Source organism: Gorilla gorilla, chromosome 2 (assembly GCF_029281585.2).
Source record: "Gorilla gorilla gorilla isolate KB3781 chromosome 2, NHGRI_mGorGor1-v2.1_pri, whole genome shotgun sequence".
NCBI classification, from domain to species: Eukaryota; Metazoa; Chordata; class Mammalia; order Primates; family Hominidae; genus Gorilla; species Gorilla gorilla.
The window spans coordinates 133,953,543-133,968,851 of NC_086017.1; the positions used below are offsets into that span (position 1 = coordinate 133,953,543).

Here is a 15,309-nt window from a genome sequence, read left to right on the forward strand (position 1 = left end):
TGCCCTGGACCAGTGAGAGTGGCAGAGGATACAGAGGAGGGTAGAAGGACAGTGCCGCTCTTCCCTGCCCTTGTGCATCTTCCCCACAGGGAGTGGACTTTTGAGTCATTGTACACATAACAAAGGCCAGCGAAGCCCTTTATCTGTAAGAACTTTGTCAGATCTTCAGTCCAGGCAGTCTAGAAGAGGGGCCCCAGGATGAGAAGTATAGCAACAAGGGTGAGGCCACATTGGTGCCCACCCTGCCCTGGGGGCTTCCCAGCCTGGACCTCACTCATTCATATACAGCGGAGGATAATCAGGATTTAATCCACTCCAAAACCAGTTTAGATCATGAAATACCAAGCAGGTCGTAAGTAGGTATGATGATCTGCTTATGGGATGACAGTTTTAGTGGCTGCAGGAATGTGGAAATGTCTCCTTTGGACAAGACTGAGACCATTATTCCATTAGTCAGAAAGACTTCTTGGAGGAGATGAGATTTAGTAGAAGCACTAGTATGTCTCTGGTTTGAATAAGCCAACTCATTGTCTCAAATTTTCTCTTTTTTGTCCATGAAGATGCATAGTAGGCATGGACCGCCTGGCTGGAGTGAGCAAGGTGTCTTGTGATTGAAAAAGCCCGATGGGAGTGGTGGAGGTGCATTTTTGGGCACTTATCCATGATGTCAGTGGACAGCGGAAATAAAACACCCTCCAAGCTTATGCCACATGCAGTCCTGAGCTCAGCAGCTGGTGTGCCCAGGTCTCCAGGCAGGGAAAGAGGACAGGTTCCTGATTCCCCCACCTCCCTCTTTTCAGGGCTAAAATGCATTTTCTCTTCTCTTTTTTTTCCCTCAGTCCATAGTGGCCTTTTTGAAGGATCCAAAAGGGCCCCCACTGTGGGAGGAAGATCCTGGAGCCAAAGATGTTGTCCACCTTGACAGTGAAAAGGTAATGTATTCCCCGTCAGTTCTGATGGATGCTGGAAGCTTCCCTGGTACCAGGGCCTCCCAAGGAAAGGAGCCCAACGAACTGAGAAATGGGACTATTCCAGGATCACTCGTACTTTTCCTCTAGGGAAGCTAGGCCAGGACCCTAATATTTGACTCCCCTTCCCAGCTCCATGTTGTAACCAGCGGCGATCACAGGTTGCCTGAGAATTTTCTCCATTCTTCACCTTCCTTATTTAATGCATTTGAACACGTTTAGATTTTCCATACATTAATGTAGATTTAAATGTTCTCTCTCTATTGTGTAATCCAGATGTTGTTAGGATTGGCTTTACATCTTGTTTTTTTGTTTTTGTTTTGTTTTTTTAAAGAATAACCTTAGAGATTTGGGTTAGATTTCCAGAGACTTGAGGCAGATCTCTACAATTCTGGGTCATTCTATAGCTTTCAACCAATTATTTACCCTCTTATGCTTCAATTTCCAAATTTGGCCAGGGGTGGAGGTAGAAGGGTAGATCTAGATTATGGTGTTTATTAGTTCTTAAGTATTTAACAAAAGCTGTGACAGGCCAGTTGTGGTAGCGGGTGCCTGTGGTCCCAGCTACTCAGGAGGCCGAGGCAGGAGGATCGCTTGAGCCCAGGAGTTCAAGGGTAGCCTGGTCAACATAGTGAGACCCCATCTCTAAAAAAATAAAGAATGCAAAAGCTGTGACACACATTGCCCCTCCATCCACAGCCTGCCCACCTGACCTGAATGTGCATCTTTAGCCATGTGCATCCGTGTTTGTATGATGCCTTCACTTGGGATGGGCAAGAACTTCTCTGTGATAGTCCAGATGGTCTGTGAGGCAAGCAGTGCTTTTTGTAGGTAGAGGGAGAGGGTTCATTCCTATCTCAATAAAATAAAACATAGCTTTCATCTTTCTCTTCCTCCTCTCCCCTTTCCTTTAAAATTGTTGACTTTTTTTGTTTTTAGAGACAGGATCTCGCTCTGTCACCCAGGCTGGAGGAGTACAGTGTTGTGATCATAGCTCACTGTAACCTTGAATTCCTGGGCTCAAGCAATCCTGCTTCGACCTCCTAAGTAAGTGGGACTACAGGCACATGCCACCATGCCTGGCTAGTTTTTAAATTTTTTGTAGTAATGGGCTATCACTGTTGCCCAAGCTGGTCTTGAGCACCTAGCCTCAAGCAATCCTCCTGCCTCAGCCTCCCAAAGTGCTGGGATTACGGGCATGGGCCTCTGTAACTTGCCTATTGACTGTACTCTTAATGCTTGTTGGCCCAGAAGAAAATGATGCCTTTTTTTAACCTTCTGGAGGAAGGTAAAATATGTCATCATTGTGAGCCAACCTAGTGGATCAGTGGTGATTCAAATTAAGGACTGGGCACAACATTCTCTGGGATACAAAAAGCCAGTATTGTCATCTTGAAGATGTCTTTTTTTTTTTTTTTTTTTTGAGACAGAGTCTTACTTTGTCACCCAGGCTGGAGTGCAGTAGCGTGATCTTGGCTCACTGCAGCCTCTGCCTCTGGGGTTCAAGCGATTCTCGTACCTTGGCCTCCTGAGTAGCTGGGATTACAGGTGTGTGCCACCATGCCTGCTTAATTTTTGTACTTTAGTAGACATGGGTTTTCACCATGTTGGTCAGGCTGGTCTTGAACTCCTGACCTCGAGTGATCCACCCACCTCGGCCTCCCAAAGTACTGAGATTACAGGCGTGAGCCACTGTGCCCGGCCTTAAAGATGTCTTTTTAAAAAGCATGTGGGCCCAGCACGGTGGCTCACGCCTGTAATCCCAGCACTTTGGGAGGCCGAGGCAGGTGGATCACAAGGTCAGGAGTTTGAGACCAGCCTGGCCAACATGGTGAAACTCCGTCTCTACTAAAGATAAAAAAATTAGCCAGGCATGGTGGCACGTGCCTGTAATCCCAGCTACTCGGGAGACTGAGGCAGGAGAATTGCTGGAATCTGGGAGGCAGAGGTTGCAGTGAGCCGAGATCATGCCATTGCACTCCAGCCTGGGTGACAGGGCGAGACTCCTTCTCAAAAAAAAAAAAAAAAAAGCATGTGGGGGCAGGGAAAGAGGGGCAAGTGCCAGGAGAGAGTGGCACATGTGCCTAGACCCGTGGAAATACAAACAGCCTAAACGGAGTGCTGCTCCTGTAATGATGAATGTTGATAGCTTCTCTGGAAAGTGATTGCCTGGTGCCTTCCTCCCCCAGATGCAATGTCCTGACCTTCCTAAGGTTGTTCTTCTGTAACTGTAGGAATATCAAGCGGAAATATTTCTTTCACACCTGTAGGGAATCCTCTTGTTCTGCTTTGTGCTCTTTTCTCTCCTATGGAAATAAGAAGTATAGCTGGTTCTCTGCTAATAGAATGTCCACATAAATAATGAAAAGTTCCAAATTCAAGTTTGAATTGCTGATTCAATTTGTAGGCTTGGAATTTCATACTTTGTGAAGGTAATTAAGCATCTTTGAATGTAATATCTGTTACTACTCAGGGTATGAAACCAAATTGCTATAGGCTCAATAAAAATCTCTTCTCAGGTCTTTTACTAGCTTTTATCTCCAGAAATCCCAGAAGACAATTTTAAAAGTGTTTGCATCCTGTACCCCTAGTTAGGGTTAAATATCTTGGTTACTAATTTTGTTTGGAAATTAGTACAAACAAAATTTGTTTGAAAATTAGTGCCTTAATGCTCTCTCTAGTTACGTAAACAAAGGTAAACTTTTCCAGAATTTATTCTAGTGTTTTGGATATCCACAAAAATTTAATCTTTTTTTTAATCTAACTGAAAAATTTTAAGTTAATGCACATTCATTGTTGAAAATTTAGAAAATGCACCTTCAGCAGAAAGAAAAAAGAATCACCTCATACCTTTACATTGAGAGAGATGCCTGCTGATATTTTTGTAGTCTTCCAGGCTTTCAAGATAATGTGTACATGATGTTTTTACTCACAAAGATGTCACTACATTTTATGTGCTGTTTTGTAACTTGCTTCCCCCACCCTTTAGTGCACCGTGCACATCTGATTGTGACATTAAACACTCCTCTTTATCGGTTTTAATGATGCAGTAGTATCCCATTGTGCGGGATGTGCCATCATTCATTTACCTAATGCCTTCTTGCTGCCAGAAAGCTGCATTTTGAAATTTTCTTATTTTCCTTATTATTCAAAAGAGAAAACCCTCTCATTTTCTTCTGTAAAATGTGGTTGAGCAGCTTACTTTAATCAAAATATGCTCTTATCATCGTGCTTCACTGCAGTCCTTGATAGAGTTGCTTTTTCCCATCCATCATTGGCTCTCATTGGAAGAAAAGTCTCTACCCTGTTCACACACTCAAGTCTTTACATGAGCACTGTGTGGCCATTTGTCTTTTTGCCTTTATTGTATGTATCTAGCAAATCATTATGTATTGCTTAATAACATGCCCGGCACTGTTCTAAGGGTTTTACAAATCCATTTTGCCTGTAACCTCCTGGAGGGTGGAGCAGGCCCCCTCCTTCTGCCCTGTGTGCTCCGTGGACTCCTGGGGATAAGGATGGTGGTGGCAGAGCTGGAGCCTGGGGAGAGATTAGCAAGAGATTAGTGGGTATGGGTTAACCCGTCTTCCCACAGTGAGCGGATCCCCATCTGCCAAGTCAGGCACACATGAAAACAGCCACCCGCAGCACAACAAAACCGCTGTGTAAGTCACAGGAAGGGGCAGCCTATTCAACAGCCTCAAGGGACAAAAACCGCTCTTTGCCATCTTTGAACTGTTCAGGTGGAGCTGAAAGGAAAGCCAGCAGCCTGGTCCTCACGACTCCCTCTCACCAGGTGGCCAAAGCCATTTGTTATCTTGGGGCCTCAGTTTTCCCATCTGTAATATGTGAGGGTGGTCTCGAATAGATCATCTCTGAGGTTCTTCCAGCTCCTGGCCTGCCGCGACTCTGCCCCCACCCGCAAATCAGCTGCCAGCGTATGCTTTCTGAAGTGCTCACTCCCCCTCCCCTCCCCATCCCTACCCTTCACCCTGCTGTATGCAGGAGGGGCGGGGAGGGGGTCTCATCCTGTTACTGTGTTGTGTGCGAGCTGCTCGTATTCTCTTTTTGTGCCTCAGGACTTCAGACGGCTCCTGAAGAAGGAAGAGAAGCCGCTCTTGATCATGTTTTATGCCCCCTGTGAGTGAACTTTCTCCCTTGGGCCAGAGCTAGTTGTTTAGTCTCTTTGTGGGTGGGAGGCAGGTGGGGGTTGCGGGCGGGGTCTGGGGGACTAGCCTGGGTGCCTGGCTTAGAACGCTGAATCTCATCTCTCCATCTGCGCCTCTTTTCCTTCATCTTTGCCTTTTCATCTGGCTCCTCCCCTCCTGCTGTCTGCCCTGCATTCTGTCTCCAGTAGAATCTGTGTCCTACCCTCTTTATCCAGAGCTTCACCCTGTTTGGTCAGCTCCACCTTCCCCCACCATGTCCCGTTTCCTGCTGGTGGTGCCATGCCTCAGTGGCGGTCACCTTGTGGCTGTTCTGCCACCCCTCGGGCATGGCGTCATGGTCCAGAGCCTGGCCTGCCTCTGGGGGCAGCAGCTTGTCTAGCTCTGGCTCCCGCATCCTCTGCTGGCATCCTCTGCAGGTGCCACCTGGGAGGAGCGGGGGTCCAGGAGCAGAGAGAAACTGGTTCCAGGATTTGGGCTCAGTCCCTGTATGAGGCAGGAGGATGTGGGAAGTGGCAGGAGGATCTTTCAGATGACAGCCAGAACATGTGGGTTTGAATCCCAGCTGTGCCACTGCAAGCCAGGTGAGCTTGGCCAAGTCCTTCACCTCACTAGGTCTCAGTTTCCACATCTGTAAGAGAAGGGACTGGATCACAGCAGTGGCTTTCAAACTTTTTGACTGAATTTCACAGAATTAAAAATGTTTTATATTGCAACCAGTACTAGAAGTATATATAAATTATATGCAAATAAGCTGAAACAAAAGTTTCGCAAAACCGTTCTTGCCCTTACTATTGCCATCTGTTGTTTACCAGATGTAATGCCCACTATTTTCTGTTCTGTTTTATTTAAAAAATTATTGGTTATACATACTGCTTCATAACCCTCTGACAAAGGGTCAGCAAATTATGGCCCACGGGCCAGCTGCCTCTTTTTGTAAAGGTTTATTAGAACCCAGCCATGGCCATACATTGATGTGGTGTCCGTGGGCGCTTGCGAGCTATACCAACAGAGTTGAGTCTTGTAACAGAGACGGCGTGGCCTGCAAAGCCTCAAATATTCACTGTCCGGGCACCTCCACAGTCTAATGGGTCCCAACCCACAGATTGAAAATAACCCTGGATTTGAGGCTGCCAAGGCCCTTTGTGCTGCACCTCTGTGAGCTGCATCGGCCCTTCACGAAGCCAGCAGTGTCAGTGTTTCCCTGAAGGCTGAGCAATAGAGGGGTTGTATATGATGCAAGGCAGGTGTGCCCAGGTGTGTGTGTGGCTCAGGAGGGTGTCATAGGCTCTGGTTTGTCATAGCAAACCAGAGTTCTGTTTGCTCATGAAAGCCCATCTCGAATCCCACTTCCTGAGAAGTTCTTTAAGCAAAGGCTCCTCCCATCTGTGCCCTGGGGATGACGCCCCCCAGCCAGATGCCCCTCTATGGCGTTCTGGTGGTTCTGCCTGACTTGAGCCAGTAGCTTATTCGCCATGACAGCAGCCTTTCCCCAGCCCTATTCTTTTTTTTTTTTTTTTTTTTTTAGTTTTGAGACAGAGCCTTGCTCTGTTGCCCAGGCTGGAGTGCAGCGGTGCCATCTCAGCTCACTGCAACCTCCGTCCCCCGGGTTCAAATGATTCTCCTGCCTCAGCTTCCCGAGTAGCTGGGACTATAGGTGCCCGCCATGATGCCTGGCTAATTTTTGTATATTTTTAGTAGAGATGGGGCTTCACCATGTTGCCCAGGCTGGTCTCAAACTCCTGACCTCAGGTGATCCGCCCGCCTCGGCCTCCCAAAGTGCTGGAATTATAGGCGTGAACCACCGTGCCCAGCCCCCCAAGCCCTGTTTTGATTGCTGGTTGTTCTCCAGCCCCAGCCTCCTCCCCAGGCCTCCTCGCTGGCCCCAGGGCTGTGCTTACCTTTGGGATGAGGCCCTGGTGTCTCACTTGCTGTAGATCCAGCTCTGCCCTGAATGGTAGCTACTTTAACCCTCGCTCCTTCTCTTTATTAATGTTCATTAGTTGGTTTCACCCCTTTTTGTTTCTTCTTGGAGGAATATTACTAACTACCCAGCTGTGAATTGCTTTAGGAATTATCCTGTCCACACAGCCCCTAGAGGATGGGCCTCCTTTGGTATATCTTAAAGCCCTTCGGGACTCAACACATTGGTTAAATGAAGCTGTAAAATGGAGTGTATATCAATATGCAGCGCGTGCCACAAGACGGCATCCGGGTGTAACCAGGCAGGTCTCAGTGTGATGCCATTAGTCATTTAGAAGTGGTGCACGGGCAGTTTGCGCCCGTGTGCTGTGCCCTCTCCCACCATGCACCCAGGCTGTGTGGCAGTGTGCCCATCCCACCCTTCACAACAGAGAGGTGAGCACAGTTATCATCTTTACAGAAGAGAAAGCTGGGGCAGGGGAAGTTAGGTACCTTACAGAGTCACAAAGCTTATTGGTGATAAGGGAGGGAGGAGAAAACTCGGAGGTTAAGTTCAACTTTTGGTGGAGGGTCAGATTGGTTGCACTCCTAGGTCCCAAGGAACCTCAGGACCCTTTTTTTGATTATGCACGTGTGTATGATTTTTTACAAAATGAAACAAACTTGTGCTTTTAGCACACTAGTCTAATCAAGTCTCCATGGCATCATAATTCAGCTGATTCCTGGGATACACAGCAGTTCCCTAACTGGGACATCTGTCAGGACTCTGTGACCCTTTGGTCACATGTTGGGTGAATGGGCCCAAAGGCAGTGAGAACCTTTGGTGGTGACAAGGAACCTGGCTCCCCAGGATCTACCGCTTATTCAGGAAATGTTTGCTCACTGAATTAATAAGAAAATAAAAAGGCTGACTACTCTGACTTTTGAGGTTTGAGAATGATAATTAGTCTTACCTCTCCCCCTGCCTCCCAGTGGAATCAGCTGGAAGATAAACTCAGGAATCACAGGGCCAGCCCTATTTTTGGTAAAGTTAAATTGGAAACTGGCTTGGCCTGTGGTTTCCTACTCCTCCTGCATCACCTCTCCCCAACCAATAACTTCTCCACTCAGCACCACTGGCCCTGCCCACAGGGACAACTGGCCGACTTATCCTCTGTTTCAGGGTGTTGTTGCTGCAGGCTGCAAACAGGCAAAACAGGAAGAGAGAGGCCACACTGTGGAGACAGATAGTAAATAAAGTTCTTGATAGATGAATGTGGCCCAGTGGGTGTCAGACTCAAGTCACTGAGTGAAGAATAAGTGAAAGGCTGCAGGTGTCCCCCCTTATTTTCCCTCCTGGGGAGTGCAGCGACATCCTCTTCCCTCAGTGGAAGTGTTTCCCCCACCATGGACTGGGAAGCACCCCCCCCAAATCCTGGCATTGGACTAAGATGTCTCTTCAGGCACTGAATGTTCCCCGGCTCTATCTAACACCTGCAGGGCACCTATCCCCACTGCACAGCTAGGGAAGCCGAGGCTTGGAGAGCCCAGGCCACTTGCCCAAGATCACCCAGCCAGTGGGAGTTATGGGGAGATACAGACCTCGGTCTCAGCCTCGTTCTTCCCAGAGCTGAGCTCCTTCCTCTGCGCCATCTGCAGCCTCCTGTTTTCCACCCGGTGCATTTCCCCCTGAGCGTTGTTCCTGCTTCTGTTCTCCTCTTTCTGAATCCCCACAGTGGAAACAATGCCCCTGACAAGTGTCATATTCCTTCCGTCATGCCATTGATGGTGTTCGCACTGAGGTGGCAGGTCCTGAGGAGAGGTGCCTCTTATCTTCTGAGGGCAGATTCGGCGGGCTCGCGCTGCAGGCTGGCCTCGAAACAGCTCCTTTTCTCCTGCCAGGACTGATGGCAGAACTTAAGCCCAGGGTTCACATACTGGGGTGTGTGTGAGTCCATCTGTCAGACAGGAATGTCAGGAGGGGGCTGTGGGGCATTTTTGGAGCCTCATGGCTAAATGTCCTGTGTCTGCATCTTGTCCTGTAGGCTTGGTGCTGGGGAGGTTCTGGTGGCCCAGAAGGAATGTTGGCCTTCTGGCTTCACGGCCTGTCTAGGCGTCAGCTAAGCATGGATTGGAGCTGGGCTGCCTGTCGCCACATGGACCCTGTGCCCGCTGTGCCAAGCTGAGATCAGCCTGACACATGGTTCCAGGCAGCTTTGGTTCTGTGCTCTTCAGATGCATCTTAAGCCCTGTTTTGTAGCAGAGAGGCAGTCAGAAAGGGTAATAGCCTGGCACTTCAGAATCACTGCTGTCTGAGGAAACTGCTCATGTCCTGTGGGATCAGTGCTGAAACGTGGTCTGCTCTGGTTTGAGGGAAGGAGTTTAAGGTCACTCTAAAGTTTTAGTGGATGTTTGGGACCTGGCCTTCCTGGTCGCTTAAGTCCAGGAGTTCAAGGCCCCCTATCAAGGCTGCAGGTCTTCACCACTAGGAGAGGAGTGTGACCATGGTAGACCACAGAGCCCCGGAGGGCTGAGCTAAGGCCATCGCAGACAGAATCCTTTGCTGTCAGAGCTGGAAGGGGCCTTAGGTTGTGTGGTCCAGCCCCCCTCATCTGCCAGAAGAAACAGCCCAGAGAGAGGAGGTGACTTCTCCAAGGCCTTTAGCAAGTTGAGTGAAGATCAGAGTACGCATGGCATCCCGATTCCTGGCCCGACGCTCTTCCCACAGGCCAGAGCCAGCACTGTTCACCGTCAGCCTGCCTCTGGTCATTGCTTAATTATCCTTGTTAATGAAAGAGAAAGGAGGCATGGACATCCCAAAAGTGATTGTATTCGTGGTCACACATTTTTCTTCATAATGGCGTTTGACTCCAGCTCATTTGCAGGCCCTGCCTGGGCAGTGAGGGGTGGCTTTTTGCTGTGAGCGCAGCAGTTGCTCTCTTGACACCTGTTCTGGTTTTCTGAATCTCTGTTGAATTCATTATCAGTGCTGAAGTATTCTGGGCTCTGCTCTTCTCCCATCATGTCATGTTTGTTTCTTCAGTCCAACATTTATGAGTGGCTGCTGGGCAGTGCCTTGTTTTGCACCACTGATACTATAAGCTCTTTGGGGGCCGAGACGCCCACCTCCTGTTCCTTTTGTGTCCCCAGGGTCTGGAATAGTCCTGAGCTTCTCAAGGCTGGATAAGTGCTTGTTGGGTAGAGGATGGCCATGGGGAGGCAGGGCAGGGTGCAAGGGCTCAGCCATCCCTGTAACCGGATGTGGTCTCTCTCCTGCCTGTGACCAGGGTGCAGCATGTGCAAGAGGATGATGCCGCATTTCCAGAAGGCTGCGACTCAGCTGCGGGGCCACGCCGTAAGTGAGGCGCCATTGCCTGGCAGGGCTGGGTCACTCTTGGACTTGGCGGAGGAAGGGTGCCGGGGGTGGGGTGGGGGCAGGTTTTGAAATGGTGAGGATGACTGACCCTGCTGCCTGGGCCGTTGCTGAATCGCAGCCTTGCATGGAGCTCAGAGACCTGTTCTCTGTGAAGGTTGAGAACTCCACCAAGTTGCTGGGACCAGGAGAGTTTGACACCTGCCAAAGGCCAGTGATGAAATAGGACACCAGCAAGATGCACATGTGGCATTGTCAGGGGGCCAGGGACCAAGGTCGGAACATCGTGAGTCCAGAATTTTGAGGGCTGGGCTCTGAAGTGAGCTGAGGCAGCTGCTGTGGAGCCCAGTGGCAAAGAAGAGGGTGTGATGACCTTAGGGGTGGACCAGAAGCATAAAGGGGGCTCACAGAGGCAAAGGCCTGTCCCGGCTTCCCAGGCTCTGTGGTTCCTGTGGGGCGGGAAGAATGGTGGGAACCAGAGGAGGAGGAGGTGGGGCTGGATGGGGAGCGAAAGACCTGGGAATGCAGGCATTCTCCCAGAAGGAGTGTAGGGAAGGATAGGCAGAATGGAGACACATGTGTCCTAGGGATGCCCACCTCTACAGGAGGAGGAAGAGGAGCCACTAAGGAAACGGGCCTTCAGAGAAGTAGGAGCAGCTGGGATGGGGCGGGGAGGTAGGAGGGAAGCCTGGAGTGTTGTGGGGGAGAAGAGAGCTGGGAGGGGGGATGGACCTCACACAGAAGGGCCGAGGGTCAGTCACCAAATGCTCCCTGGTACCTCTGTGTTCCCCCACCCTGCCAGGCTTTTTTGTTCTCTGCCTTGTGTCTATTATTTTTTCACTGTGGTAAAAAACACATAACATTACATTGACTATCTTAGCCATTTCTAAATGTACAGTTCAGTAGCATTAAGTATATTTACACTGTTGTGCAACCTTTCTCTAGAACTTTTTCATTTTGCAAAACTGAAATTCTGTACCCACTAAATATGAATTCTGCCTTCCCACCCCACCCCTGACCTTGATAAACTGCCTTTCTACTTTCTGTTTCTATGATTTTATATATATATATATATATATATTCTGTCTGTTTTAGAGACAGGGTCTCACTATGTTGCCCAGGTTGGACTTGAGCTCCTGAGCTGAACCGATCTTCCCGTCTTAGCCTCCTGAATAGCTGGGACTTCAGGTGTGTGCCATCTAGCCAGGCCCATTTCTATGATTTTGACTATTTTAAGTTACTCCTATGAGTGGAATCTATAGTATTTGTCCTTCTGTGACTGGCTTATTTTGCTTAGCATTATATCCTCAAGGTTCATCCATGTAGCATGTCATAGGATTTCCTTCTTTTTTTAGGGCTGAATTATATTCCACTCTATGTACATACCACATTTTCTTCATACACTCATCTGTTGATGAGTTGCTTCTAGCTTTCTTGGCTGTTGCTAATAATGCTGCAATGAACATGGGTGTGCAAATACCTCTTTGGGATCCTGCTTCTAATTCTTTTGGATATCTGTTTATCCATTTTTGCACTTACCCCGAGTAGCAGAAGTGTCTTGTTTTAATGGCAACATAAAAACAGCTGCCGGCTGCTCTAGGGAGCGTGGAAAAATCCATCCATCTTTCATGAAAGGTTATCGAGAGGAGCCATCTCAATAGTGTGGCCAAAGCCCCATTAAGGGAGACCTGAGGTCCTGAAACTGCATCATGATCTTTGTGGATCAAATTAAGTGGTGATTAGCTCAAAGTCAACTTAAAAAGTTTAAGTGGCAGCACCTGGGCATGGAGACGGCCCTGCTCGCCAGCTGCAAGATGGGGCTGCAGAGCGCCAATGCTTTCTCTTTTGACCTCATTCTGGGGTGACACTGAGGTCCTGCTTGCTTCTCACTAATGAATTTTTAGTAACTTGCCTGGAGACATTTGGCCTTGGGGCACACATACATCACCCCAGGGAAGTTTCACTTCACATTATTGGGACTTCAATAGACACCATATTTTGAGATTATTTAGCCTGGAGAAAAGACTTAATTACCCACAGTATTCTCTATGCCTACACCCGCATACACTTAGAAATCTGCTCAGCTCAACTTCCCGAATTCTGTGCTGTGGAAGGTAAACAGCTCAGCTCCAAATCAGATCACAAGTTATTCCAGCCAGACCCACTGAAGCAGAAGAGAACTTGATGCCAGTCTCAGTGCATCTCGTGGGCCATTCTCAGCCAATGCTGCATCCACTGCCAAACTCAGTATTCTTCTAGGCCCCCTCCCACACTGCCGCAGAGCTCGTCCGTGTCACGCACAGCCAGATACATTCATCTTTGCTTTTGTTCCAGATCACTTTGTTCAGCACTTGATACTAATTATGATATGTGAGTTTCTTGGGCACAGGAGTTGTGTTCATGTCTATTTCTTTAGCACATAGCACAGGGCTAAGCTCACAGTAGATATCCAGTATATGCCGATGAATGAATAGGCTTTTTGCTCATCACTCCTGGGGGTATGTTTTATTTTAAGCTCTATGTTAAAAGTGATGGTCCTCTCTTTTAAAGGAATTCAGAGCATTTGTTATTAAGGCCGGAAGCATAGTGGGAAGGACATTTGTGGGACAGGTTATAAGGTTAACCGCAAAGACCACTCGTGTTCAGAATATAAGCTTCCAGCAGGGCATGGTGGTTCATGCCTGCAATCCCAGTGCTTTGGGAGGCCAAAGTGGGAGGATCACTTGAGGCCAGGAGCTAGATACCAGCCTGGGCAACATAGTGAAACCCCATGTCTACAAAAAATTTTAAAAATTAGCTGGGTGCAATGGCATACACCTGTAGTCAATGCTAGCTACTTGGGAGGCTGAGGTGGGAGGATCACTTGAGCCCAGGAGTTTAAGGCTGCAGTGAGCTATGATTGCACCATGCTCTGCGCAACAGAGTGAGATCCTGTCTCTAAAAAAAAAGAAAAAATGAATTCCAGCTTCTTCTGCCTGGGCCCAGGTCTAGAATTATAAAAGTTACCCATTCCAGTTCCCTCAACATTACAGAAAAGTCAGGGGCGTTGTCTGCAAAGCTGGGCAAGTCAAGCTGTGACCAGGTGTTGGCTGCCTTGGCCTAAGACATCTGGGTTGTGTAAACTCATTTCTTTGTTTGTATATTTTCTTGCTTGGGGTTTGTTTTGTTCTATTTTCCCTTTCATTTCCTAGAAAAGCATCTTCTGGAAAGTTCTAGCCCTTTCCCAGCTACATAAAGAGGGAAGGGCCCTGGCCGCTGCAGGCATCACCCACGCAGGAGGCCCCTAGAGGCTAGGGCTTACTCTGCAGGGGCAGCTCCCCAGAAACTGGGGACCTGGCTGGAGGGGTTGAGTGACCACAGGTGTCAATTGCTTTTTGTCTTCACACACAGAAAAGAGGTGGGACTAATAAATGGGCTGCTATTCCCCAGAAATCAAAGTTCACCCCCTCCTCGCTGCTGAAACACAGCTGGATTAGGGCCTTCTGTCACTTCTTCATCTCTGTCATCTTTGAGCCTTTTTGGCTGGCTCTGTCTCTGGCAAGGGTCAAAAATCTTCCTCCTCTACAGATTTTTTGGGAGGTGTTCAACCTGATGATATCATTAGGAAGGAAGGCATGCCAGGTCAGGGATGCACAGCCTTTGCCATTTCCAAACTTACAGCTGCCTCTTCTGTGCTGTCATTGACGTCTGGTGACTCATCGCGTCTGTCCCATCTACTCCTGCTAATTGACATCCTCATTAGCAGCCACGCTGCCCCCTATCTCAGAGCAGCCATCAGGATGAGCCCTGTCTCCATCTGCCTCTTCCCAGCCTTGCCAGTTATTGACATCTGCACTGAGCCTTTGAGCTTTGCCTAGTCTTTGGTGGACCTCGGCCATGATGGACCAGTCTGGGTATAAACACCATGAAATAGAACCGTCATGACGACAGATTTGTACAGACCAGACTCTAGTGCTGGCTCTTGCTAACCAGCTGGGAGATCTTGGTCCAAGCTCCTTAGCCTTGGAGCCTCCATTTCTCCATCTGTAAAATGGAGATGATAGTGCCAACCCTGCCCACCTCACTGGGTTGTGGTGAGGAACAAATGGGCTGTGCAGAAGAAGCCCTGTACCCCACAGAGCACTCATAGACACAGATGACTGATCCCCTCTCTTCCCTACAGCTGCCCTGCACCACGTTCCTTCCACCGGCTAGATGGGGGTGCTCCCAAGGTTCCGCTTTCCTGTTAACACATTGGAGCAAGGTTTTGTCTTATTACAGTCTGCCTTCCAGTGACCGCATCTCTGTCCATAGCTTCAACAAAACGTAGCTCCATGGAGCCCAAGTCCTTCCCGTAAGTGCCAGTGCCACGTGTCAGATGGCTTGCTTCACATCTCCGTCTGGATTTTTTCCCTTGTGTCTCAAATGCATGTCTAAAAATTCAGTATCTTTCCATCTGGCAGACTGTGAACTTTGCATTAAGTCCTTTCCCCAGGGGCCAGGCTCTTTCCCCACCCCGCACCTCCACCTCTCTTTACTGAGGCATCATCAGGCATCTTCCTCATGCACCCTTCATCCTCTCCCTGCCCACCAGCCCTGTCCAGGCTCCAGTGGGCCATGCTAGCTGGTGGCCAAAGGCTGCTGACTTGTCTCCCGACCACAGCATTCCCTCATAGCTCATCCTTTCTGCTTCGAGAGATGCAACTGGTTTGAGGGTTGCTTTCTTACTTAGAAACCCTTGGGAGCTCTCCATCACTTCCTGAATACAGTCCCGATTTGTTAGGTATTTCAAGCCTTTCCCAAAGTGATCCTGGCCAACTCACTCAGCCTTTTCTTTCATGTCTTCTCCTTTCTGTGTATCCTGCCTTCCAGTTAGATGGAAATGTGCTCCATTTCTTGGGCCACATCTTTCTTTGCCTTG

At 48.7% G+C, this 15,309-nt stretch overlaps 1 protein-coding gene across 1 annotated transcript in view; it reads left to right on the forward strand.

The window, feature by feature from the left end:
• PDIA5 (protein disulfide isomerase family A member 5) overlaps positions 1-15,309 on the forward strand; it is a 94,983-nt gene that overhangs the window by 39,004 nt on the left and 40,670 nt on the right. Inside the window, exons 6-8 of the mRNA XM_004036188.5 lie at positions 840-932; positions 5,048-5,108; positions 10,324-10,391. Coding sequence (XP_004036236.4) covers positions 840-932; positions 5,048-5,108; positions 10,324-10,391 — 222 coding nt within the window. The remainder of the gene's footprint in view (positions 1-839; positions 933-5,047; positions 5,109-10,323; positions 10,392-15,309) is intronic.